Source organism: Melospiza melodia, chromosome 4 (genome assembly GCF_035770615.1).
Source record: "Melospiza melodia melodia isolate bMelMel2 chromosome 4, bMelMel2.pri, whole genome shotgun sequence".
Lineage (NCBI taxonomy): Eukaryota > Metazoa > Chordata > Aves > Passeriformes > Passerellidae > Melospiza > Melospiza melodia.
The window spans coordinates 19,348,056-19,374,717 of NC_086197.1; the positions used below are offsets into that span (position 1 = coordinate 19,348,056).

Genomic DNA, 26,662 nt, shown 5'->3' on the forward strand with positions numbered 1-26,662 from the left:
AATGAAGATAGAATGGAAAAGATATATAAAATGAAGATAGAATCCACCTCTAACCTTACAATATGAAGTAAGTGATGAGTTCTCCTAATGTAATGTAGGTACGTGAAGTAAAAGCGGGGTTGATTTTGTTGCAGTAACATTTAAGGAACTTATGGTGCTGGGTATTAGAGGATCTATTTCTCTAAAGAGTTTAATAGTAAACATGCTACTTATTTGGAAGCTTGAAACCATATGAGTGGTTTTTTACTTCATTGCTTTTGTAGTTTTGGGAATACATTTTATGTTCAATCTCAATTACGTTTCTGTGCATTAGTATTCAGTGGGTGAAGTAACTTCATAGTCTGTGAATGACACCCCATTTAATTGTGAGGACAAGTTAAAGTGGAGCTGGATGTGAAGCATCTTGTAGCTAATATTCTTTATTAGCTTTTATTAGCTATTCTTTATTCAGAAGATAAGTTAAATAGTTGTTTCTTTTACATAGCATGGGAAAGGCCATGGTTAATCCTGTCTGACTTTGGGTCACAGCTTTGAGAAATGCATGGTCTGGCTGAGGGGAGTCTAGAGCAGAATACTAGCAGTGATAGAAAGTCTGGAAGGTCAGAGCTTTGAACAAAGGCTCAGTCAAATCTGAAGTTGTTGAAAAGACATGGAAATTGTCAAATCTGATGCAAAGAAGAATGCAAATAACTTGTTTGCCAGGCTTGTGATGGTTACTGCCAGAAATAGTGAGTTTATGTGGTAGCAGAGGAGATGGTTCCATGTTACTATGAGATGTTGTTCTTTATGGCTAGGAATAGTGAAGCATGAAAATAGACATTCTGAACTTATAAATAAGCTCATTAATGGACTGTTCATTAATAGACTGTCACCTCAACAGGCAAACATACATCAGGAGTGATGGGGAAAGTTGTTCCAGGTGTAAAAAAGACAATTATTTTGGTAACCTCTCATCTTTTTTTTCCTTAGGGTTTTTATGATTTATTTCTGGCAAGGCGGATTGAACACTAGAACACAAACTTGAAATACTTAGGTTTACTGGGGATAGTAGAGATTTCTACTTCAAGTTCTACTTGAGGTGTTTTTCCCAAAAGGGAATAGGATTAACAGCTCTGTCCTGTGGTAGCTTGTTAGATTACACAAAACTTGCTTAATAGTGTGGTGGCTCCTTCTGGAAAGTTGTGATGTCTTGGGAAGCTTGTTTCTTATCTCTGTGGATATCCACAAACTGGTTGGGAACAAAATGTTAAGTGCTGATTTTTTTTTTTCCTGAGTTGCAGTCTTGCTTCTTAATGCCCATTTATATTTTGTTGTAGTTGTTAAAACTCAAAGACCTCTTATTTTTAAAACTGTTCTAATAATACCCTTCTTGACACTTGTTTAGCTACGAGTGGCAACTCTTTTGTTGCATGAAGTTAAAAATACTGTAGACCAAATGCATTTTGGGTTTTGGCTCTGTTTTTTGTTTGGTTGTTGTTTTTTTTTTAATGCAGATATCTTTTGATGGCAGCTATCTTTTAACATAAACTGATAAACCCCCAAGTTTTCTTAAGGCTTTAATATTCCACTTTGTAACAAATCTGTAGTTCACTTTGATTAATTGTTATATCTGTCAAAAAATTTGAATGCATCAAATATTTTGGAGGGAATTTGATTTAGAAAGAAATCTAATTTTATTTGTACTTAAAAGAGAAACAAAAGGAGGTTTTGATTGATTATGGAATTACTAATTCTCTTCCAGTCTAGCCTCCCAAGGAAGGTGTTTCGGGTTTAATGGAGGGGGGTTTCTGAAACACAGTTTTGGCCAAGTGCAAGTTTTATTTTCAGTTTGAAGCTGGCTTCTGGAGGGTGGTGAAATGTACAATGTATCAGAAATGCCCTGTCATAACTGTAGTCCCTGTGGTGTGTGCTGCTCCCTGTCCCTGCAGTTTGAGCTGGGTCAATCAAATGGTGCTATGACACCAGAGCTGCAGGTTTTGCCCTTTGCTGTGCCCAGGTCACCCCTCTCAGCCAGGCCTACCCCCTGTGCCCACTTGGTGCCACACAGGTCCTGTCCTGAAGGAAATCAGCACTGCTTTTGCTGCAGGAGTTTTCTGCAAACTCAGTGAGTGGAATCTCCTCAACATGAGGAGCACCCAGTGAGTTCTGAAATGAAGTGAGACACTATAAGAATGTGGTTGGTTGAGTAGTGGTAGTATGGGGTGTGTGTGTCCCCTTTTTCTGTTTGGTTAATATAAATAATCTTTGTCCCATAAAACTCCATTGGAGCTGAATTTTATATATTTGAATGAGAAGTTGTGCTCAGAGACTTCCATATCTGGACTAGTCAGGTTTAGGTCCTCAGACTTCATGGTCTTGAGCTCCCCCTCCCAGGCTGTAAGAACCTTCCTTGGTGTCTCTGGAGCCCTTCTGAGCCTGCCTTTTACAGAAATGGGATTGCATGCCACAGCTGTGCCAGGGATGTGAAGGAGTCTGTGAGCTTCTTGTGTAGCGCGTGTACATTTCCAGCAGCCCTGACCACGTGAGAGTTCTGGGTGCAGTGTTTCGTTTGTGAGGTGTGAGATGGTTTTCATCATTTTCAACTGTTCACACATCTGTGTGTGAACACAGCTACTTTCTCACAGCTAGTGCAGGATGCAGAAGTCAGCATGCAATATATGGGTTCTCTTGCTTCAGCTTTTTTATTCCACTTGCTCTTGAGCTTTTGGGGTGTACAAGGGAATCCTCCCAATCCCTCCCTCCTGTGCACAGCTTCTTTCCAAGACATTGCAATATGTATTTACTCAACTGATTCTCCATTCTGTGGCCACTGCTAAAGAGGGCTGGTTGATGCAGAATTACATGCCTTTTCTTCTCTTTTTCTCCTGCTTAAGCTCCTTGCAGCAAGTGTTTGGTTTGTTGCACCTTTTTAGCATTTGTAAGTTTTGGAGAAGCAGCAACCGTGTCTTTCTTTATTCTGTTTCTAATTACATTTTAGGAAAGTGGACTATAGCAAAAAACGGGCAAAAATCTAATTTGTAGCTCTTCTCTTTGACTGAAGGTGCTGCCAGTTCAGGCAGGAGTTTTGAGAGAGCAGTGCTGCCAGTTATCACACCATGACACTCCCCAACCAACATGAGCATTTAAAATCAGAAAACAGAACTTCTCTTCAAAATGGAGCTTGTTGTGCAGGGCCAGATATAGTGCTCAGTATCAAAGGAATTTTCCACACTATCAGTGTTAAATTCAGGAGATCATGAGTGTGGAGCACTGAAGGGCACTTTTATTTTTCTGAGGTTCTGATCAAGTGAAATACTTTTGTGAGTTCTCCCAGTATACCTGCACAAAGCTTAGCATGAACAGGCAGTTCAATTTCTGCATGAAACCAACGTTGTTTAAAATCTTTCTTTGGGAGACAAGCAGAAAAGACTGTTTTTGAAGGATTGAACTTAGTTTAAAAATGTGTTGCATAACTAAGTGGCTAGGATTTTTTTTTTTCTTTTGACCCTAGAAGTGAGGATACCAGCTCTAATGTCTTGCTTTGTTATGTAGTGAGGCCTCTTAAACAGTATCATTATCAATAAAGCTATTTTAAATGCAGTGGTAAGTAATAAAACTCTCCAAATGCAGTTACATTGTGTTCAGGCAACATTTTCTGACTCTTGGAGAACGGACATGGTAACTTAATTTTTTTTTTCCTCCTCTTTATCTCAGTTTGTTTTGAAGGTAGACATTTCTGGAGTCAGAATAGTGTGTCTAGTTTTTCTCTCTCTAGTACACCTTGTTCACTTATGATGTATGAAAAGCACTATAAAATCAACCTGAAATCAAATACATCATTATAACGAAGGTATCTCAATGTTTAGAACTGGATGGTTGTATATTGGTGCCTCAGTCTTTGATCTGGTTTTGAAAATTTATTCATTAAACTTAATAGGTCAGACATTCTCTATAATAGGTTTAAGGAATGTAGATTTAAATGTGAGTCCTTAGTATCATCTGAGGCAGCTTTCAGCAAAGATTTCTTTAAGCAATCTATAATTCTTCTGGAATATAGTTTGTACTGTCTTTTTTGACATTTTTAAGCCTGTGTAAATCATTGAAAATTGATATAACTTTTTCCAGATTCTAGGTTAAGTAGTTAGTGTAGTTTTTTTTTTTACTTTCCTATTCTACAATGTATGGCAAGGAGCCAGTTCTACCTTTTAAATAATTTCATTTTCCAAGGTGGTACTGGGGTTGCTAAGGCAGGGTGGTCTGCTGAATAGAACATAGAATGCTGTTTAGGAGAATGTGGTTTCTGTGGCAGTTCCTATTTGACTGTTTCCTTTGACTAGGCGCACATTACTTGTGTTTTAAAAATGAAAAAAACTTTTGCTCTATTTGAGCTTTTGAGATCTGTTTGTGTTAAAAATAGGATACCTTAACTTCTTTGTTGGATCACAAATATTTCTAAACAAGCAGAGTATATTTGTACTCATCCAACAATTCCAGCTGTCTTTTACATTTTCTAATCAGTTGGTAGGAAACAGTGACAGCAGTCACTATGTAGAAACAGTTTAGTGGTGGAATATTGCAAAGTTTATAACAAATTATTTTATGGATTGATAATATGAACTTTTAAATAGGTACTGATTATCTTTTCTGCCTAGTGTAATTAGCTGTGTACTCTGGCAAGGAGAGAGAAGAATTAAGTTCTGTAGTTCAGCTGAAACTGAGTTTATTTGTTTTGTCATTTTAATTAATGTGACCAAAGCTGTGTAAGAGCTCTACTGGACTAGTGTTTGCTCCTTATAGGCAATTATTGTAATTAGCTGCCTGGTTGCTTGCTTTCCATTACAAATGTGACTTTTCAGCTTTAGGTGTGCAGAGAAATAGTCTGGTGTCTTCATATAATCTTTCTTAAATGTCACTGATGCATGGATTTAGTGTCATTGAGATTCTGTGGTAGTTACCTGGCTAAAGCAAACTTGCACTCTTAAATGGGTTAGAAAATCTAGGTAGTTTATTTCCTCTTTTATTTTTTTAAACCTGTTCCTGTCTAGGAGAAGTTGTTGAATTCATGAATGTAGCACATGGAATTGTTCCTGACTCGGTCTGTGCGTGATCCTCGTGACTGCTGCATTAGTATCAAAGTGAATAACAGGCACTACTAGTACTGCAACACAAAAGCCATGAAAATATGGAATTAAAGATTTAGCTGTGCAACTGGTGGTTAATGATTTAAATGAGGGATACAGGCAGCTCTTATTTTTCCACACACTGCTGTTCTACTGTGGTAGAGAACATTTGTTAACTTTCCTTTTTATAGTTCTTGGAGGCAAATTCTACTTAGCAGCAAGCAGTAAAGATGGCAGGTGATGGAAAAAGTGGGAGAATGAAAGAGAATTGAAACCTAAACAGGAAGGTTGCTGTTTCATGGTAGCCTGAATCCATCTAAGTGTGAGCTATAGAGAGCAAAGGTGACTCTTTCACCAGCTGAGATGATCACTGGGTCCTTTGCCAAGCTGTTTTAAGCACAGTAGACTGGCAGAAAGCTAACCTTGACAAAAAGAACAATTTTTCACTTGTTTAGCGTACTCAAAGGGTTCAGCCAAAGGTTTAAGTTATGGAGAAAGAGTAAGGAAGAGAGCAGGGGTAAATAGCCAAGGACAGTGTGATAATTGCACCCACCATCTTGGCTGGTGTGAGCTGCAAAGCAGTCAATGCCTAAGGCTCTTGGGTGGCTTCATTCTTACAGAGAAACTACAGAGAATAGACTTCACTGAGCTTTATCCTTTACAGTTTTTGAATTTATTTTAAAATATATTTTTAAGCACTTGTAAGATGTAAGGAGCACTTGAAGTCTGAATTCCTTTGTTAAAGAGGAGGCAACTTAAGGGGCAAAGGCCTGTCAGACTGAAAGACTGTTTATTTGGCTTTGAGAGTACAGCTGAATGATGAGCAATTGAGTTTGTGCTTAGAACTAATGAAAGCAAAAGACATAGGTTACTCTTGGTTGTAACTGATGGTTTGCAAAGAAATGAGAGAGAGTTTCTGCTGTGAACTCTTCAAAGATGGCACTTTGATACTTGAGTGTTAGTCAGATGTTGCCTAGTTTTCTGGAGAGGGGTGGAAGTTGTTGGGTGTTTGGTTTTGGCTGAGATGGTTTTGTTCAACAGGAGCAGTGTCAGATGTAGCTGGAACTGGCACTGCTAGTTACAACTTAATCTTTCCTTCATAAAAATTGCTACCTGTTAAATGGAAAATAGATTTTCATCTTGAAGCCTTTTTAATATTTAATTAACTGCTGTGCTTACAGCAGATGCTCACTGATCACATTACTGTATTAATTGACCTAGTTATGATCCTAGTTGTCAGACAGGGTAGTACTGAAAATGCTGCACCTCTTCTTGAGGATTTTCCTTGCTAAATGTAGTCTTGTACATCTTCCCTAAGGCCATTTGTCATGAGTCTAGGAAGATACATTCATAGGCTTTTGTGGAAAAGGAGATAACAGGTCCTTTTTCTCTTGGCTACAGGTACTTCTGTAGATACTGTTGTCTGTAACTTATTTGTCTGTGGTTGTAAATTTTACTGACTCATTTCCAACTGCCTACATACAGACTTTGACAGTGTTCTATTGTTGGCTATCTCAGACATTTTAAAGGACCTATAAATAAAAATTATAAAAATGGTTCGCTGAGATTAAAAAAAGTTGGGCAATATGAACTAGGAAAGGCAAGCTTGATGCTGACCTTCATGTCACTTGCAGAAACCCTCATGTGAAAGCCATTGCAGGCTGGTTTTCAATTCAGTGAAGTTTTTCAGCTGTTATTTGTCACACTTGTTTAAAACTAACTTTAACTGCACTGTTGAAAATGTGGTGAGGATGAAGAGCCAGGAGAGTAGGAAAAGTGGAAAAATGACCATGGTGAATGCACAACTTGCGAGAAGCTTCCACAGGGAATGGAGAGGAGCTTTGGCCTGGAGTATGGGAAGAAGGCAAGGACTCTCCATCCCACTGCCTGTGCTTGTTCCAGCACATGCCTGCAGGAAATGAGGAGCAAGCTTGGTAAGAGTGAAGGAGACTGGGACTGAGATGAGTGAGGGAGAAGAGTACCTGAAGGAGGGACCAAAGGGCAAGAAAGGCAGCAGTGATTGTCAGTGTAGAAACTCAAACCCACATATTCTGCATCATGCTATGCAAATGGTTTTGTGTGCTGCCCTGGCATTAACCCCATTCCTATGTCCATCTTTCACCCAAGCATCTCACTTTCAAGTTAGTTGATATGTTAGTCCAGCTAAAGACAGTCTCATACATAGCAGCTTTCTACAGTGTTTTCTGACAAAATGGATCCTTGCTCAGAGGACCAAACAATTGAATTGATGGTGTAAGAAAGAAGCCTGAAAGGACTGACTGCAATAGTATTAGATAGGTATTGATGATTTTGTCCTCTTTATAAAGCAGTTTCCAAATGAAATGCTTAATTTCTTGATTGTTTCATTATTTAATTACACTGTTAGTTTTGTGAGAGTACTCTCTGTCATCACCAAGTGTGATAATCCCAATGCAGGATATACTGTTCCTGGACAAATAATGCAGTTTTTTTCTTACAGAATAGATTTGAACTTTCAGTGTCTTCTACCAAGTATGAATCATACAGCTTAGAGTTGGGATTCTCTGCAAGATTTGAGTGGTGATGCCAGGTGCAGAAAGTATGAAGATAGGTTTGCTTTGTGATGTCTCAGGCACTGCACATTTTGACAAGCAGCGAAGGATGTGAAAATAACTTTGTGGTTTAACCTTGCATGTCCCTGAAATTATTGTCCAAAGGCTTCTTTAGCTCTCCCAAGCTCTCTTGAGCTTGGTGCTGTAATTCCTTCCCTGAGGGCCCCTGGAGCAGGCTCCTGGTGTGACTCCTAGGATCCTGTGCAGGGGCTCAACATACTCTGTGGTCTGTGCAGCCATAGTCTGCCCTGAATAGAATGGATTTGGGCTTCTACTGTATCTGACTTGCCTCTGGCTTGAAATAGGTCATTGTCTTTATTGCATTGTAAGGGAGTGCTTATTTGCAAAATTAATGCACAATTATCCACAATAGGCAGATTCAAGTTGATATATTCCAGTATATCTGGAATATTTCCAGTTGTCTGGCTGCCTGTGTCTATGTTAGCCTGCGTCAGCTTCCTTGTGTCAGCAGCACTAAAAGGAGAATCAAATCCAATCTCTTGTGATAGAGAATAACCTTAACCTAAAGCTACAAGATAGGCCAGAAACATTTATTTGATGCTTTTTTTGGAAAAATGATATGGTTATCCAAGCTGTAAAGGATTCATTACTTTTTCATGGAACTACAGTTTAAACAGTGTCTCAGATCCCCATTCTGTTTCCTCAGGAAAGGGACCAGACTTGCATGTGGGCACTACTGGATGCACTGCAGGTTTACTTCAAAATGCATTTAGGTTTCCAGCAACTGTCTCTGAGGCTGGCATCAATTTTTGTATTTCTGTAAGGTACTTGATGATTGTGGTTTTATGTTTTCTTTTTCCTACAGGTATGGGTTTCATTAACATTGTGGAGTGCTCATAAGAATATGATACGTCTGTTCTTTCTTAATAACTTTCAGGCAGTTTTCTTTTACTTCTAAAAAACGGTGAATAAAGGGATTACTTTAATCATTAAAAACTTGGGTTTATTTTGTGGTGTAGGAACAAGCTCTTTGGTCTGGAACTGATTGATATAAGGATTCCACATGCCATGGTTTTGGTGTCTCTGTTGTTAGGCAGTTCTTTGGTGTTATCTTGGAATGTATGTGCTTATGGGCAGGGAGACCCTTGCTAGGCCATTTTTGCACATTTGGGTTTTATTTGGATAGTTTCTATAAACATATGTATCTGTGAGTGCTGCTGAGGTCCAGAGATGTAATTCTGAGGAACTTGGTGTTCCAGGGTGTTCTGCACAGCCAAGATGGGGCTCTGGCTTGGCTCAAGGTCTGCAAGGCTGGGCTGGGCTCGTGACACAAACTGAGCTGAGTTGGCTGAACGAGTGAGTCTGCAAGGAGGAGAGATGGGCTGAAGCTGCTGGCTGTGAAAAGGCAGCAGGGATGGTGGAGTTGTGGTGAGGCAGAAGCTGTGGGTGCTGTGCTGGGCAGCACCAGTCACGTGAGGTCACTTGTTCTGGGTTCCAGTGAGGAAAAGACCTGAGTTCCTTCAATTGAATTGAAGTAGCAACTGATCCTGCATAGTAGGATGCAGTGGGCCTGCACAGGGGTTCATTCTCAGGCCAGACACTTCAGGATTGCTCTGGATCACAAAAAATTCTGAGTATGTTCACAGATGCAGGAAGCCAGAAGGTAAATTTGTTCCAAGTAAATAGCAGTACAAATTGCCACTTAAAAGGAAATTGTGAAGCTTGGAAATTTGTTATGGCATATGTGTTCTTGGGCTAGAATATGTGTTCTTGGGCTAGAATATGCTAGTCAATACTAGATTTGTGAAAGTTCTCATCTTGTCAGAAGACTTGATGAATATGGCACACAAAATAGCTTTTCCATTTCTATGAGCAACAAGTCATTATTTGTTGCTATGGCTGACTTTGATAAATTTCCTTCTCCCTTCAGTGTGCTTTCAAATGTATGAGGAGCTTTTCTAAGATTATAGAATTCATATTAGGTTTGCCTGTAGGGTTCACTTGTGGCAAGGCTCTTGGTTTCCTGCCCAGATACATACTAGGTAATTCAGGGCAATGTTTTTGGTTCCCCTGAGAAATTTTGTGTTCCATTAGACTGTAATTTCAGCTTCTTCAGGTGAAGATATTTTTATTGTAGGCTGGTAGCTGGCAGCAAGTTTAAAATTTTTTTGCCAATCTTAGAATCACAGAATGGTTTGGGTTGGAAGGGACCTTAAAGATCATCTTGCTTCAACTGCCCTGTCATGGACAGGGAACCTTCCACTAGACCAGGTTGCTCAGAGCCCTGTCTGACCAGGCTTTGACCATTGTCAAGTATGGGGCACACACAATTTTGCTAGGCAGCCTAAATTAGTTGGGTTCCACTTGTCATGATATGACTTTGGAGGAAGATCTCTGCCCTTGTTGGAGGCTATTTGATTCTCTTGCCAACATTTCCAAAATGACATGCTTCCATTGTGCATGTTGCTGGTGGTGTTACATTTGTTATTTGGTATCTTTATCGTAAGAGGAGAGAGAAGCAAGGTTCTGGTTATGGACACAAAATAGAAAATACTGTGAGCAGGGAAATTAGTCATTATTGATATTGAAAAAAAAGTATTTGGAAATTCATGTGGCAAAGGGGTCCTTCTCCTTGGTACTGGTGAAGCCTCACCTGAAGTGCTGTGTCCAGGTCAGGGCTCCCCAGTACAAGATAAACGTGGCTGTACTGGAGGGAAGAGCTGTGCTGGCTGGAGTGTCCAATGAAGGGCCACAAAGATGATGGGCAGATGGGAAATGGAGCCAGGCTGTCTTCAGCAGTGCTTGGTGACTGGACCAGAGGCAGTGGACACAAAATGAAATAAAGAGATTCCTTCTGAATATCAGGAAAGTTTTTACTGTGAGGGTGACTGAGCACTGGCACAGCCATAGGGAGGCTGTGGACTCTCCATCCTTGGAGATACTCAGAAACCATCTGGACATGGTCTTGGGCATCCTGCTTGAAGAGGAGCTTGGATCAGATGACCTAAAGAGTTCTCTTTCTACCTCAAATCCTCCTGCAATTCTGTCTTGCTTTGTTGGCCAAAAATCTTTCCTCTTCACCTTCCCCATTGCCAGGCAGTTAAGTGTAGTAAATTGTTCATTTACATGAGGAAAACCTTTGCTGGGTAAAATTGCCAGAATAACCAAAAAATAGACATTTCCTTAAGTACTAATGAACCTATTTCTGGTAGTCCTGAGATAATTGCTGAGATTGCCAGGAATTCTCAGTACATGCAGCCTGGGTTAACAGCAAGTTACAAATTACATGGTGAGCAAATGTTCTAAGCCTTATATTGAACAGGTTAATTGATATGGTGTTGATTCATGCTTGTTTTTTTCACCAAGCATACAACTAGTTCTTGCCATCTTGGGAAAAACTAACCAAATACAGAAAACCCTCTCTTTGCTGCTAAACCTTCTCTTTGCTGCTGGTTGGCAGTCCTAGGTTCACTGATAAATGACTGCAAGTTGAGAAATGAGTTGACTCCCACCATTGCCTCAAGGGAATTTACATACAGAGTACTTGAGTAGCACATTCTTTGGTATCCCCCCACTCTCACTCTTTGTAGTTTGGTTTGCTTGTTCCTGAGGAAACTATTTTTGCTCAACTGCAGCTTCTTGATGAAGTCTTTGTTCTGGTATCTGTTCAAAAAATTGGGCTAAAAGTGAATCAATCGTTAGTTTACTTCAGGAAATTGCTTCAGGCAGATAACTGATACCTAGAAATAGAATGGGTAAATAAGTTGATGTGCAAAGTGCAAGTTCAGTATTTTAGAGTTTGTTTGTTTGTGAGCTTCTCAATTTACATATTAAAAGTTGTTTTGATCCATCTTGGATTGCATCTTATTATTGGTGCCTACTTTAGAATATGAAATTACTTGCATGGAGCTTTTTTGCAGAGGTAGGTTGTCACAATTTGTACATTGAGACCTGATCTTGAGACTATGTATTACATATTACAATCCATGAAATAGATAAGAGATAGACTGGAAAAGGTAACAGGAATCTTTTAACTGTCTTTGGAAGAAGCACCCTGGAGATGCTTTTTAGAGCATCATGGCTCTAAAAACTTGATTGAATAATTTTTTTTCTGATAAGTAGTCAGAATAACAATATGTATGAAGGAGCAATTCTCCTCTCTTCCTCCCTTATCCTCTGCTATAAATTTCTGATTTTGCTTGGACTTGCTTCTTACATCAGTGTAGCATTATTTAAAGGCTTGTTTTTGTGCTTTGCCACCTATTTAGGTATAAATTCAGATTCATGATGCTGTTCACCTTGCAGTAGTGTCCAAGTCCTAAAGTGAACTCTTTCCAGTTGTGAAGAATGAGTAGCAACATGAGTGGTTTCACAGTACAATGCTGTAGGTCATCTCTGTGCACAGGAGGTAAATGTCTTTTTCAGGTCATGTCCAAGGTCTGTAGCTTGCAGGATAGACTAAATATGGATGTTGAGACATGGAAAATGCTCTTTAAAATCAAGAGATCCTATTACCATGTGAATAGAACTCTAGGTATGGGATTGTGAGTATTGTTAACACACATTGCTAAGGTTTAGTAGAAAAACTCCTTCACTGAATTTTGTAATACTCTAGAAATTGGTTTGCAAAGTCTTGCAAGGAAAATATGTAACATGATTGATTAACAAGAAAAGCAAACCATTCTTGGAAGTTGTTTGTTCAATGGGTCCTGAATTTTAAGACCAAATGTAAATTCTTTCTGTGTATTTTAGAAGTAAACTATTACTGGATGAACAGGATAGCCTTTTGCACTTGTTTATTGATAATTAAAATTTTTATTATGGACTTCTCTTACTAAATATTGAGAGATTCTTGTTTTGTTCTAGGACAGCTTCTATAGGCTTCCTTTAATGAATAAAAATATTTTCTGTTCTAGGTGTGGAACATCAAACAGATGATTAAATTGACACAAGAACATATAGAAGCACTGCTAGACAAATTTGGAGGAGAGCATAACCCACCTTCAATATATTTAGAGGTAAGTTTACATTCAAACAAATGTGGTTAAGTTAGTGTTGTGTTATCTTATGTGAAGTATCTGAGGTTAAAACTGAGAATACCTATTTTAAAAGGGTAAATTCTCCTTGTGCATTACACACTGAGCTCTCTTCTAAGAGATAGAAAGGAACTGTGTGGGATTCCTGGGAATTCAGTAGGGCAAGATCAGTGGCATGCTGTAATAATAATGTTGGTGCAATAGAAATGTCAAGCCTCTTTGTGGGGGGCAGGGGAGAGAAGATTGTGTTTATAATGAAGAAAGTCATGCTGTGTTTAAGCCAATATATACACATGAAAACATTCTGTAAGACTAACTTTGCCTTTAAAGCAGTTGACTTCCCTTTGAAAAATGGTCATGTATAATCCAAAAAATTGCATTAGTAGAAGGGGACTTCTTACAGAAATAGATAAAATTGTGGGGTGGAGTAAAATTTTAAAGCCATTTTAAATTTGTAAGCTAACTACAAATTCATTGTCCGTATTTTTTCATCACTCCAGATTCATAGAGTTGCATTGACATAGGACCATTTAGAGCTTAAAGAGAGCTGCATGCAAAAGTTACATCTATTAGGAATTGAAGGGGCATCATGTGCTTCAAACTTGCCCTTTTTGTGCTTCCCTCAAGTATTGAAATAACTGGAGGTCAACCAGATTTCTTTTCTAGTCCTTTTATTTGCAATTGCTGCCTAAAGGTATTGGATAATTAAAAATAAAGATCTCATTATTTGAGGTACTTCTAGCTTTTATCTTAATATGTCAGAGCAGGGCACTAGGTTGATTATACAAATGTTGACATTATGTCCTGAACAGTTAAGGTCAAATGAGGCCCTTGGTTGTTGCTTTACTTATTGCTAATGTGAAATGGGAGCATTGAATCAGTGCTGTCACTGTTTTATCCACCCTGCTACATTTAAGCACACCTCTGCTTTCACAAGGACTGGTTCATTCCTTATGTTTGGATTTATTGTTGCCACATGCAAGTGTGTTTTGTTAGATTGGGTATCAAACTGCAACAATAATGAATTTAGTCTATATATACATCTATAAATCTGGATTTAACGTAGGGAAGTTGTTAGTTCAGCTATTTGTCACTTGGTTTTATTGAAACTAAAACCAAGATACATTACTGGAAGCTCTGTGTTTGTGTTGTAGGTCATTGATAGGGAAAAGAGCATTTGCAGTCATAAAGAGGTACTAGGAAATTATTATGACAGCATGAAGAGTAAGTCTGAAATAGCTGGTGACCACAAATCATGCATCTGAAAGCAGATTTGCAAGCTGAACGGATCCCTGTGCCACTGAGCTGAAGTTCCAGCTCTGGCTCATCAGTGTGGTAGGGCAGGCACATGAGGCAGAGCAGGGTGTTCCTGTGCTGCAGTGAGCTGCCCTGGATCATGAGCACATCTTGGGACATGGGTGCTGCTACTGACTAGGGAGCCACAGGCCATTGGGTGCAAGGTGAAAGGGCTGGCATTGTGCTTTTGCAGTTGTTATCCCATAGGACAGTCCTGTGGGAAGAGCCCACCATGGCTGACATGAAAAGCTTGTTCTGCTGTGCAATTCCCCAGCTTCCTTTGTTCAGGTACTTGCAGTACTGGCAGTGACTAAGCCCAGCAGTCACTAACCTGTAAGGAAAATACCCTGGTTTCGTTGGATTACTTTACCATCCAGGTAGCAGTTTAAACCTGATCATGATGAAGTCGCTGAGCTGCAGAGCTGTGGTTAAGATTAGGGAAGGGAAAGAGTTTGCAGCTGTGAGACAAGAACCAGAAGATGGGATGTGAGAGGAAAGGAACTTGTTATTTGAATGGTCACTAGCATAGATTAGATCATCCCATTAGATTAGATGCATTTATCACGGTGAACAGGATTAAATGCTGCAAACCTGTAATTTGTTTAGTGTGCAGACTTCCTGTGGTAGAACTAAAGTGTGAAAGGAAAAAAAAGAAGAAATCTATTGCTGAATGCCAGATACAGTTAGAAGCAAGTTTACTCTCTTTCAATTTCAATCCAGCAGCAGTTGTCTAGTGTGTCCTTTCTGTGCATTTCCCACCTTTTGGCTTGGTAAGACAGGGCTTGCTTTCTGTTCTGAGCATTTACTTGGCAGAAATTTATCTCAATCTAACCTGTCATGCTAGAGCTCATGTTTTGACTTCCTGTATTCCATCACTTGTCAGAGAAAGGGCCAGAAAAACTCTGGTTGCAGTACAGAAGAACAAAGCTATACGTAAAAAGTTTTGAATGTATTGTGATGAAGTGTGAAAGAACATGTTTGCCTGTAGGAAAGGCAGAACTAAGAAAACATAGTGGTTTTGGGGGTCTGGGGCTCAAGTTCTGTCATCAGAGCTTGAGGGTGCCATCACTGCCTTCTGTGGAGGGCTCCTCTTTCCCCTTCAGCCCTTACCTGTAGTCTGTGGGTAAGCCTGGATGTGGTCTGTGTGGTCTCACCACAACATTCAGGTGGGAAGGTAATGGAACTCAGGTTCCATCCATCATCTTCTCATCCTTCTGTTTTTATTGCTTTGCCAAAGACTCATTTCTGGCTGTAATATAGTACTGCTTTTACCCAGAATCTGTATGAATAATTTTGCTACTGTGTTTCTTGAACTGCATCACCCTTCCCTTTGTTGCCTTAGATTCATAGAATGGGTTGGGTTGGAAAGGATCTTTAAAGGTTGTCCAGTTTACCCCACCTGCAACAAGCAGGGACATCTTCAACCAGATCAGGTTGCTCAGAGCCCCATCCAACCTGGCCTTGAATATTTCCAGGGATGGGGCATCCACCACCACTCTGGCAACCTGTGCCAATGTTTTACCACCCTCATCATAGAAGTTTTCTTTCTTACATCTAGTCTGGATCTACCCACTTTTAGTGTAAAACCATCAGCCCTTGTCCTGTAACAGCAGGCATTACTAAAAAATCTGTCCCCATCTTTCTGATAGATCACTTGAAATATAAAAAAGCCCTTTAACTATTTCAGGCTGAACAACCACAGCCCTCTCATCATCTTTGTCACCTCCTGTCCAACAGGTCAATGCCCTCCTCTTACATTGGCGGCCCAGAGCTGGGTGCAGCACTCCAGTGGGTGTCACAAGAGGGGCACAATCACCTCCCTTGACCTGCTGGCCATGCTGCTTTTGATGCAGCCCAAGATATGGTTGGCTTTCTGGGCAGTGGGTGCCAGCTCATGTCCAACTTTGCATCCACCAGTACCTGTTCTGCAGGGTTGCTCTCTATCCCTTCATCCCTCAGCCTGTGTTGATTCAATTTCTTGTCCTCCTCTGACCTCTTTGCATCTTCCATAAAATGTCAGTGACTCTTAAGAACTCTTAAAGAGAGTGGATAGTGTCTCTTGATCATCTCTTGAGGTTGCAAGCATGTTGTCTTCTTTTAGCAGAAGTCTAAATTAGCCAAAAGTAAATGCTAGGTAAGCATCTGCAAATGAACACTTTTGCTTACACCCATATTGCCTTTCACTAGATGTGAACATCTAGTTTTATTGTAATGCTTCCTGCAAAACTATGGCTGTTTTTATTCTTCTGACAAGTTTGACAGCTATCCATCCATCTTCCCGTGTGTAGATTTTCAGTATCATAGATTGTTTGGTTCTTTTGTACTCCTATCTGGCTTTACATCTTTAATTTACTACAATTCTCACTACCTGCTCGTGTTCACAGAACTTGCAGCACCCTGTACACTGGCTCCTGGCCTGTGTTGGAGCTGCCTCTGAAGACCTGTCACATGAACTTGTGGTTGAACCTGGTGACAGCATTGCCTCTTCAGTTAAAAGTGAAAGGAGAGGTTGGGGAGAGCAGAAGCTTGTGAGAAAAGTGAAGAATTCAGCAAAGAAATAAATCTGAAAATTGAGCATGCAAAGGTTATAATAAAATTATTTGTGCATTGAATATAAAACATACATCTCATTTAAAAATAAAAAGGAATTTATGCCTTAGCTACTGTTGCTCAAGAAATAGAAGCTTTTGTTTCTGTGTTCATCTGAGAGTCAAGACCAAATTTTCACCCTCCTCAGATTTAAATTTTTCCCAAATTCAGGAGAGGGTGTCAATGCATTTTACGTCAAAAGAACTGACAGCTGTTGTTGCAGCCATCATTTCAGGTTTCATCAACTGATTGCAAAATAGGAATGCTTTTCTTGAAATACTGAAAGTGATTGACTTGTGCTGTGTTGAATTCAGCATATATTTAATTATTCCTGCAAGAAGGGATACTCAGATTTAGGGATATCTCCCTGCCTTGATCCATCACTCCTCAGTAGTGGTCTTATGAAGGTCAGTGTGCAGCAGGGGGAGTAGAGCAGAGTGTGGAAGTCTGGGTGGAAAATGTAGTGTGGAGCTGGAGGGCAGCAAGTTGCTTACCCTGGTCCTCCCTGAGCAGGAAAATTAGGGCTCAGGAGGGAGACCAAAGCTGCAGAGAGACTTCTGAGTATGTGTCTAAGGTACAGGGGGAGGAAACAAAATGTACAAAAGAAAGAAAAGAACATTTGTCATTAATCACACAATTTTCTTCTAATCATTATAATTAGTAATAGCTTTGGGAATCTTGTCAATGTTCTCTAATGTGATGGTAAGAAAAGCTTTTCTGTTTGTTCTGTCTGGAAGAAAGAATAAACCTAGTAAGCAATGACTGTATTAAAATCCAAAAATGGCTTGTAGCCAAATTTCCTTCTTATATAATCTTGGCTTTTAACTTTTCCTATTTGCTGTGTGTGACATCAGCTCAAACAGCCCCCTGGAAATCACAGAATGTTTGGGTTGGAAGTGACCCTAAAGATCATGAGATTGCAACACCCCTGCCATGGGCTGGGCACCTTTCAGTAGACCAGCCTGCTCAGAGCCCCATCCAGCCTTACCTTCAACAGGGATGGGATGTCCTCAGTTCCTCTGGGCAATCTGTTCCATGCAATGGAACAGTTCCTCACAATTTCTTCCTAATATCTAATTTAAACACACCCTCTTTCAATTTAAAGCCATTCCCCCTTGTTCTGTCACTACATGCCCATGTAAAAAGCCCCTCTCCAGTTTTCCTGCAGGGAAAAGCACCTTTAGGTGCTGTAAGATCTCCCTGGAGCCTTCTCCAAGCTGAAGAACCCCAACTCTCTCACCCTGTCTTCATAGGAGAGGTGCTCCAAATATTTGAAATAACTGTTTGACTCAGTAGATATAAAAATACTAGTTGTATTTTTATTTTCTCCTGGAAAAGAGGCTGCAGGAGCATCTCAGTAGGTTTTACCACACGTTTTGGAAGCACTCTGTATCTCAGTAGCTGAAAACATCGATGATTTTTGTCTTCCCACATAATTTCTTACTGCGTTATATCAGTCCTTGAAGTGCTGTTTCCCAAAATACATAGTTTGTGACTCACCATGGAAAAACCCTTTTCCTAAGGGTTTGTCTAAGCATTGTAAATATTGGAAATATTTACTGCAAAGAAGCTGCTATTATGATACTGGGAAAACCTAGGATTCACTTAACAAAACTGTTTAAAATATGCAGTTGTGTATTCTTTAGGACATGCATAAAAATTTATGTTTCTTTTGTCTCTACCAACAAAGTACTGCTGGAAAGGATAAGCTGAATTAGGGAGAGTAAAGGTCTGTGTATTGGTAACAAGCTGAATTAGGGAGAGTAAAGGTCTGTACTTTGGTAACAAGTGCTGTGTACAAAATGGAATGGGTTGCACAGACCCAGGCTGGCCAAAAGCACTCAGCTCAAACTTAGAAGAGAGGGATGGTGCTTAAATGACTTAATCAGATTTGTTAGCCTTTGTAGACTCTTAGTGACTGTTCAGGGAGGCCTTACCTATTTAAACTTCCCAACTCTTGTGTGTCCTTTTTGCCCCATAGTCATGTGTACAGTATTACCTACCTTACTTTCCTGTAAGAACTGAAAGAGTATTGGCCCATTTGTGTGTGAATTGGTGTCTGGGATGGGGTTGCATTCTGGACATGTTGGTTACTTCAGTTAACAGTCCAAGACTGAGCTGCCAGTCTGTTGGGGATTCTTTGGCGTGGTTTGGTGTCTTGAATTTGGACTCCACACAAAATGAAGCAGCATGCAAATGTATAGAATTACAGTGGTATCAAAGTAAGTTTTAGAACTCGGTCAGCTTTCTAATACTGTCTTGAAGGAATCATTCTCTTTCTTACTCCTACTCTTGGAAGCAATTTAAAATGAGAATTGTGGAGGTAGAGGTATGTTTGCCCCCAGCTACTGAGATTTTTATTTTTTTCTTGCCTTTCTGTTTGCCTGAATGTGTTTTATTCAGAGGCTTTGCTACTCTCAGTTTTGAGAGTTTGGTTATTGAACATCAGGAGACTATTTAATTTCTTACTCCTGTATAACTGAAGAATCCATGCAGGAGGTCAAATTAGTTAATTAAAGAAGATTACTTTGCTGATCTGAAGTATGCTTATTGCAACAGCATGCAGATACAGTCTAAAATAGATCTTGGTGATGAATCTCAGATTGTTCCAGACTGTGGGATTCCAGGAAAACGCTAACGCTGCATATAGACACTGGGAAACCTGGTGGCCCTCTGGGGAATTTCAGATTGGTTTTTACCAGCCTCCTAACAGATGCTGTTCAAATATGTTGGACCAAATCTGGAGTGTCTAAAGTTAGACTAAGTACAGATTTAGGAGTCTTACTAAATGAAGAAATCGTGACGTATGTTACTGTCTATCTTCAGCTCCCGTTTAACTTAGTGGGATTTGCGTTTGATCAACAGCCTAAAAGGTCAGACATCTTTTAAATAGTAACACAATCTCAGTTTCAAAAACCAGGAACCTGTAGTCTAGGCTTTTGAGTCTTGCAAAATGTGGATATTACCTAAAGTTGATTGAGGAAGAGAGTGGGCATGGCAAAAACAGTTACCTGCTTGAGTTTGGGCTGATGTTCTAACCAGATGTAGTAGAGGGCAGAGAGAAGGAGAAATCATATCTTGCTACTTGGATTTCTTACAGATTAATTTAAAAGAAAAATTAACTTGCTGCTTTTTATTTCCTTAGATGATTTCACTAGAATGTATAGCCTAGTCATAGCCCAAAAAACCAAATTTCAAATATAATATAAACGATATGTAAGAAAAGAAATGCATATTTTTGAGAAAATCCTTTGTTCTCATCAACAGAACTCTTTTGGCACATCTGCATAGCATCTCTAAAATTCTGTTGAATTCTGAGGTCAGGTTTTATTTTGTCAGTAGGCTGCTGAAGAATTAAAGAATTAAATGTTAAATAAAGAATTAAATGTTGTCTTACATTTAAGAAGACAGACAACATTTAAGAGTTAAGGCTGCTGCTCCTGAGTATATACAACAGTTAAAACTACAGAATATATACAGCAGAATAAGACAGCAGTTTTATTTGGCATGTGTGCACATGGAATATAAACATGCCATCTTGTAATGCTTTAGTTGGACTTTGCAGCTTATCAGGCCTTGCTGCATTTTACTTAGTTGAAGTCTCAGGGGTGTTCTCACGCATATGAGACTTATATGATGTGCAAATATATTGATGTGCAGTATAATTAAAACTCACTTTTTGTTTTGTTTTTGATAGCCATAGAATTATGTGTAGAATGACAAGTTGTGCAGATTTTAATCTAATGTTCAATTTCTCAAATATATACTTTGTGAAATGAAGCTTTGTAACTTCACACCATGTTGAGAGCGGTCTGAGCTGTCAGTGACCCACGCTCACAATCCCAGCAGCAAACTGCACACTGGGCTGCAGCAGCAAATGAGGAGGCACCCATCCACTCATTAATTGTGTGGCTGCTTTGGGGTGCTGTTCAGCACAGGGAAGAGAAGCTTCAGGAGGAACCTGCAGGCTCTTTCAGCATAAAGAGAGACTCAGACTCTTCCCAGACCTGCAGAGCAAACGGGGAAGGGGCAATGTCACAGATGGTGAGCATCAGTTCATTTCATGAGAGACAATTCTTCACTGTGACCGTGGGCTCTGAGCTCTGGAGCTGGCTGCCCACAAATCATGGTTGTGGGCTCTCCATCTTTCAAGACTTGCAAAGCTTGCTTTGCCAAGGCCCTGAGCAACCTCATTGAACTTGAAAATTGTTTCTGTGTTAAATGTGTGTTAGGACTAGATGACTTCTGCAGATATTTTCTGATCCTTCTTTTCTCTCTTCTCATTCTGTATCAAGCAAGATTTAAGTTTTATGTAGAACATTTACTCCTTAATGGGGATATGTAAACTGATTGGATTGCAGTCTAGATTTCCTAAACTCTTTCTTTTGAAATGCCTTTAGAATCCTCAATTTAATGATTTGTTTGAATATTTGTCTTAATATTTTTCATGCTATTGATTCTGTACAGACTTAATTTTAATCTTTTTAGTTTGTTTTTGAAAAACATGGTCAGAAATCAACCTCATAGTTGACCCAGTGAGCCTTGATGGACTTGGAAGGTTTGTGTAGCTGTTGATGCTTGTCTGCTAAAGTGGCTGTGCTGGTGCAGGTCAGTTTAGTGGTAGATAGGCCAAATCTGCAAGATGATTTTTCTTTTAGCTAGAAATACTTGCCATAGGTCAGCTTTGCTGGTGTAACTATCTTTGAATTTAACTCTGTAGAATAATTCTGTCTTGAATTGGTGCTGTTGTCTTTGTAAAGTCTATTGGTGCTAATCATCAGATGAAACTTTGTTTCCTCAAAGTACTTAACCTTTGTGAAATGAAAATTTATTGGTGATATTCTGTTTCTCCTGCATGTACTGTAGCTCTTTTTGTATAAGAAGAATTTTTTTTAAAGAGAAAAATGTTTTTAAAGTCTAGCAATGCATTTCTAGTTCCTTTATGTTTTACTGTGGGATCTTCTGCTGTGACACCAAGTAGCTGTATGGTACTTGAGAGCTTTTGTTCTCAGAAAAAATACAGAGCTTTTTGCAGAAATCACTGGTGTAGAACCCAAAGCCAGCTGCGTGTCCCAGCCTTCCATACTCATTGTTTATTCTCTTAAGATAAATCATTTGACTTTGGTTTGCATTAGTGACAGATTAAGCTGCCAATATAAACATTGTAGGATTGAGTATTTTGAAAGTTGTGTGTAATTTTGTGAAGGAACCAAACCCATGAGCGTCCGGAAGCAATGTAACGTTGCGTGTGTTGGAATAATATTTTGCAATGTTCATGAGTAAGGGAAGTAAGTATTTAGAACAGTATTGGTGAAATGGTAACAGTTTATGTTCCCTAATTTTTGTTTACTGAAAATAATTCTTGACACATGGAGCTTTTACTCAAGTTTCCATGCAAAGTTGATCCTGGAAGTAGGAGAGACACATGTGTTACTGTACAGCCAAAAAATGCCATTATTTATAGTTGGGTCATCTTTCCGTTTACTTTTGACAACACAGTTGGGTAAAGTGAAAATGTTTTCGATTTAAGTCTCAGAGTTTGGGGTCTATTTGTGAAATGCTAGACATCTTCAGTTTTTAAAAGAAATATTAAATAATTCTCAGTTGCTTACAACTAACCTATGTTTATCAGAAGTGGAACCCATAAAATTTAGGATTTGCAGCTGTGATGTTCATGTCCATCCTGGGAGGATGCAAAGCTTTCTTAAAAATGGATTGTTTACACAATTAGAGCAGTTTGGATTAGATGAGCCTGCACATTTAACCTGGAGAAATAAATTCCCAATAAAATGTAGTACTTGTGGCTGCACTACTAAAAGTTGGTTGTTTTTTCTCTTTATTCATCTTTTTCCACACGTAGATGCTTCAGACCATTTGGTCAGTTCAGTTCTCCTGTAACTTTAATTAGCAACAATCATAAACAAAAAAATAGGAAATCAAGTAAAATAAGTAATTAAAAAATACAGAAACCAGAAAGTAGTTTTCTTTTGTATAAATATACTGGAAAATATCACTGAAGAATTTATGCATATTGGTATGGATCTTGCTCTTGCTATGGAGGGAAGTAGAAAATTCCATTCCCTACTGCTTACATGTTAGGTTTGGAAGATCTTTGTTTCTTCTTTTCTGTAAAGGTCTAAACAAGGTATAAATATGTCAGTTAACACTGACACGCCTCTGTAGTGTGAAACACATGTTGTTTAACTGATTCAGGTTTTTTTTTAATTTATATACTGAAGAAATGGTTCTAGTATTTGATATCAATCAAAGTTTTCTTGTTACAAAGTTGTGCATAACAAACTTTAAAGAAAAATATATACTGATTATATATTTGTTTTATAGATCTTGGTGATATGTTTAACTTGACTACATTTAATAAAGACTTAATGGGCAAAATTAATATTATTTATGTTTTTGTTTCCTTAAGAAACTTGATCTGCATAAGTGGGTTTTGTGTAAACATGCTGAAAAGATGTTAAAAAACTTTCAAAGGATCACTTTTACATGTTTATGGATGGCTTTAAAATGGGCAAAATTTGTGTTCTAACAGAAAAACATATTTTGTACTATTTAATATGAAATGATAGTGCCAGAGGTGAAGGATAGTGAACAGTGAGGAGTCAGATATGATAAAAGGCAAGTTTGAGCTTTCTCTTAATTATTGCATTAGAAGTATTTACCTGTCATTCCAACAGAATGATGAATTTATCTGGAGCACAGTAATTCAGCATTGCAGCTGACAATATTGGTTAAAGTCTTTTTTTATGTGGTTGTGAACTAGAATCTTCAGTGCAGGTGCTTTGAAATGGTGACTTAGGATTTCTTCAATCCTTTTCTTCCTTTAATTTATTTAAACATAACTTGTTGGTTCAGAAGGTTTAACATGATGTTCTTTGTATCCTGAAAAGTTTGACCAGACCATTTTGTCCATATTCTTGGGAAACTTGTGTTACTTTAGGAAGTGTTTTGTTTGACGTTTGTTCTGAATTTAGATGTCTGGTTTTGTCTGAGGCTGCTACATGATTAAAACAGCTGCTGTTCCTTCACAGGCCTATGAAGAGTACACCAGCAAGCTTGATGCTCTGCAGCAGAGAGAGCAGCAGTTACTGGAATCCATGGGGAATGGAACTGATTTCTCTGTCTCCAGTTCAGCTTCAACAGACACAGTTGCATCATCATCCTCCTCTAGCCTCTCTGTAGCACCTTCATCCCTTTCAGTTTATCAAAACCCTGCTGATATGTCACGGAATAACCCTAAGTCTCCACAGAAGCCCATTGTTAGAGTCTTCCTGCCCAACAAGCAAAGGACTGTGGTGAGTCACTTTCTATTCACATACTTGTAACCTCAATATTTCCTCTGTCTCTCTCTCTGTATGTAAAAGTTAATTTAAGAGCTGAAATATACCTGGGTGGAGGTCAGAAGTGTCATGATCACAGTGCTCTGCTGCACTCAGTTGTTTTGATCTGTTGAGTGTTTTTGAAAGGATTAACTCATAAAAGTCCATTATAGCAATAATATAGAATACAGAACTTAAAAGGAGTTTTGTAACGATGAAGATACCTCAAGAATTTTTTTCTCAAATCAGTTTTATTGGATAAGTAGTATTTTACCATTTTACAATAGTTAGAAAGTGACAATAAACTCTATTTCTTGTCTTATACAAAACTATTGATTAGTTTAACAGGGCAAGATGGAGGAAGCATTTTCTATGTTATCAGAGTTACTAGAAGCATTGAATGCTTTAGAGCAAGAACGAGCCTCTTGCAGCTTAGGAGGGCTATGCAGAATTGCTTGGGGTTTTTTTTCTTTTATTTTTTCCTCCCCACTCACCATGGTGAGCATTTGTATGGACACCACGATGATGCTTTCAGGTCTTGTGTAGGGAGCTGATTAGAGGAAGGACACAAGTTGCAATTAGAGGGCTTGAAAGTGTTGCTCACAAACTTCTTGGAACCTGGTGTTTATCAGTTTTGACAATGTTACAGTGACTCCTCCTGTCATGGAAGAGTAAATTCACTTTTTGCTGCTAGAGAAGGGAATTTTTGTATCCCTTTAGAGCTGCCAGCTGAAGAGCCTTGATATGTCCTTTAGAACAATAGACTGCAAACTGTGATACCTGAAATTATTGACAAGCCGTAGTCTAGGCTCTGTTTTGCAAGGTAGTACATAATCGAAATTTAGCGGGGGAGCAGGGTTTCCAGAAAAGGTGGGAAATGAATGGACAAGAATTGTCAAACCAGAACATTTTGCAGCAGTCAGTCAGGTGTCAGCTATCTCTGGATTGTTACTCTGTTGAATTTGAGTTGCTGGTAAAACGAAGACATCAACTGAGTAGTTCTGGGTGTTGGACATGTCCTCACCCTTTCCCTGCCACCCTCACTGAGCAAAAGACTTGTAGTAGGAACAACATTGGAGGGCGGTTGTTTTCACCTGACTTTTTTTTTTTTATTGCTTAATTGTTCAGGATTGCTGAAAATGGAAAATATTTGGGTTTTGACTTAGAGTGGGAGTTCTGTGACCACTGTGCAGAATGTACAGTGTAAAGCCAATTGATTCTGTTGTCTGCCTGTTGAGGCAGGTCTAAGCACACAGTACTACCCGCAGAGTGAGATCTGGAGAGAAGGTCCTGGATTTTGGAGGGACTCTGGGTTCTTCATGTGTTCTGTCCCACCCTGACAGGCTATTTGCAGCCTCTGTCATGGGGCTCATAAGTTGGTTTTGTTTCTTTCCTGTAAAGAGTCACAGCATATCAATTCCTGCACTGTTCTATGTGTTACCTATGTTGTCTCTTATGTGTTCTTCTGTCCTGTAACCCACATAGTGTAATTCTACTCTTATTCTTTCCCCCTCATCAGCCATACTCTTGTTCTGCTTCTTTGCCTCTCCCTTTTTACCTCCTCCTCCTCAATCCTGTTTTATTTTTCACAGCACTAGATGCTCTTTCTGGGATATGGCAGGCAAACATGGTTTAACTTGAGTGTAGTCAGGGAGAGGCTCTTGCTTCTGTCTCCAGCTTTCTAGTGGAGGATTAACACTATTTGCCTTACAGGTCCAGCTCTGCAGCTAGTTTCCAGCTTGCTTTGGTTCTTTTTATTTCAGTTTTACACAGCTTGGATCAAGTTGTGTTACTAAGCTGAACTTTGTTTTCTTATTTTCCTTTTGTATACTCATAAAGTATCTCTGGTTTAGAGCTGAGAAATGGTGCTTATAAGAGCTCTTGAGTGTGGGGGTTATTGGCCTTGGAGCTGCAGTTCATTTCTCTGAAACTTGAACCAGTGATCATTTTAATGAGAAAGTCAGGAATTTCTTATATGGTGACTCTTAGTGTAATTCCTTTGTTTTCAGTGTTTATTGATCCTACATGTAGTCTGTTGGAAACTAAGGAAATGCCAGGAGCAATGACAATCCAGAAGGAACTGCGGCTGCTTGCTGAATCCTAGGGTGCGTCAAGCACAGCATCACTAATTAGTTGGGAGATGTGATTCTCCTCTAAACAAATGTGGCCTCACCTTGAGAACTGTGTGCACTTTTGGGTGCCACAATCTAAGATTCTGTGATCCACAGTGCAGATTTAATAGCCAGCAGTCAGATGATGGGTTACTAACCTAAAAAAGCATCCAGCATTTTTCACTGAACTCTGAGAGTGCTTCCTTCATTCTCTCAGTGGATTGAGAAGTGTTGCACACGTTTATCTTCCTTCATAACCTTTGGCTTTTAAAGCAGACTGGTTGTGTCCCAGTTGTGCCCATTAGCTGAGCCCTTTGCTGATGTAGCTGGGATGTTAGTTCAGGATGCTCAAGTGTACAGGGTGGCTTGTGATGGGTTGGAGCTGGAAGGAGCTTCCTTGTGAAAATATGTGGTACCTGCTATTAGGGCCTTCTCCTTGCCCTAGTTCCCATTTCCTATGGCTGTTAGAACAAGGCTGGTGTGTTCTACAATCAAGCAGGTGGCTGGGAGAGATACTGTTAAAGTTCCAGTGTTGCAGCAATCTCCTCCCCACCTCAACCTGAATTGCTTTCAATTAATATCTGCTTCTGAAAGAAAATCTTGTTAATATCACAACGATAATTTCAGTCTCTATTTCCAATT

At 39.2% G+C, this 26,662-nt stretch overlaps 1 protein-coding gene across 2 annotated transcripts in view; it reads left to right on the top strand.

Moving 5' to 3' along the window:
- Positions 1-26,662, top strand: part of BRAF (B-Raf proto-oncogene, serine/threonine kinase) — an 83,450-nt gene that overhangs the window by 3,235 nt on the left and 53,553 nt on the right. For both annotated transcript variants that reach the window (XM_063154114.1, XM_063154115.1), the window contains exons 2-3: positions 12,568-12,669; positions 23,622-23,885. In XM_063154114.1, coding sequence (XP_063010184.1) covers positions 12,568-12,669; positions 23,622-23,885 — 366 coding nt within the window. The remainder of the gene's footprint in view (positions 1-12,567; positions 12,670-23,621; positions 23,886-26,662) is intronic.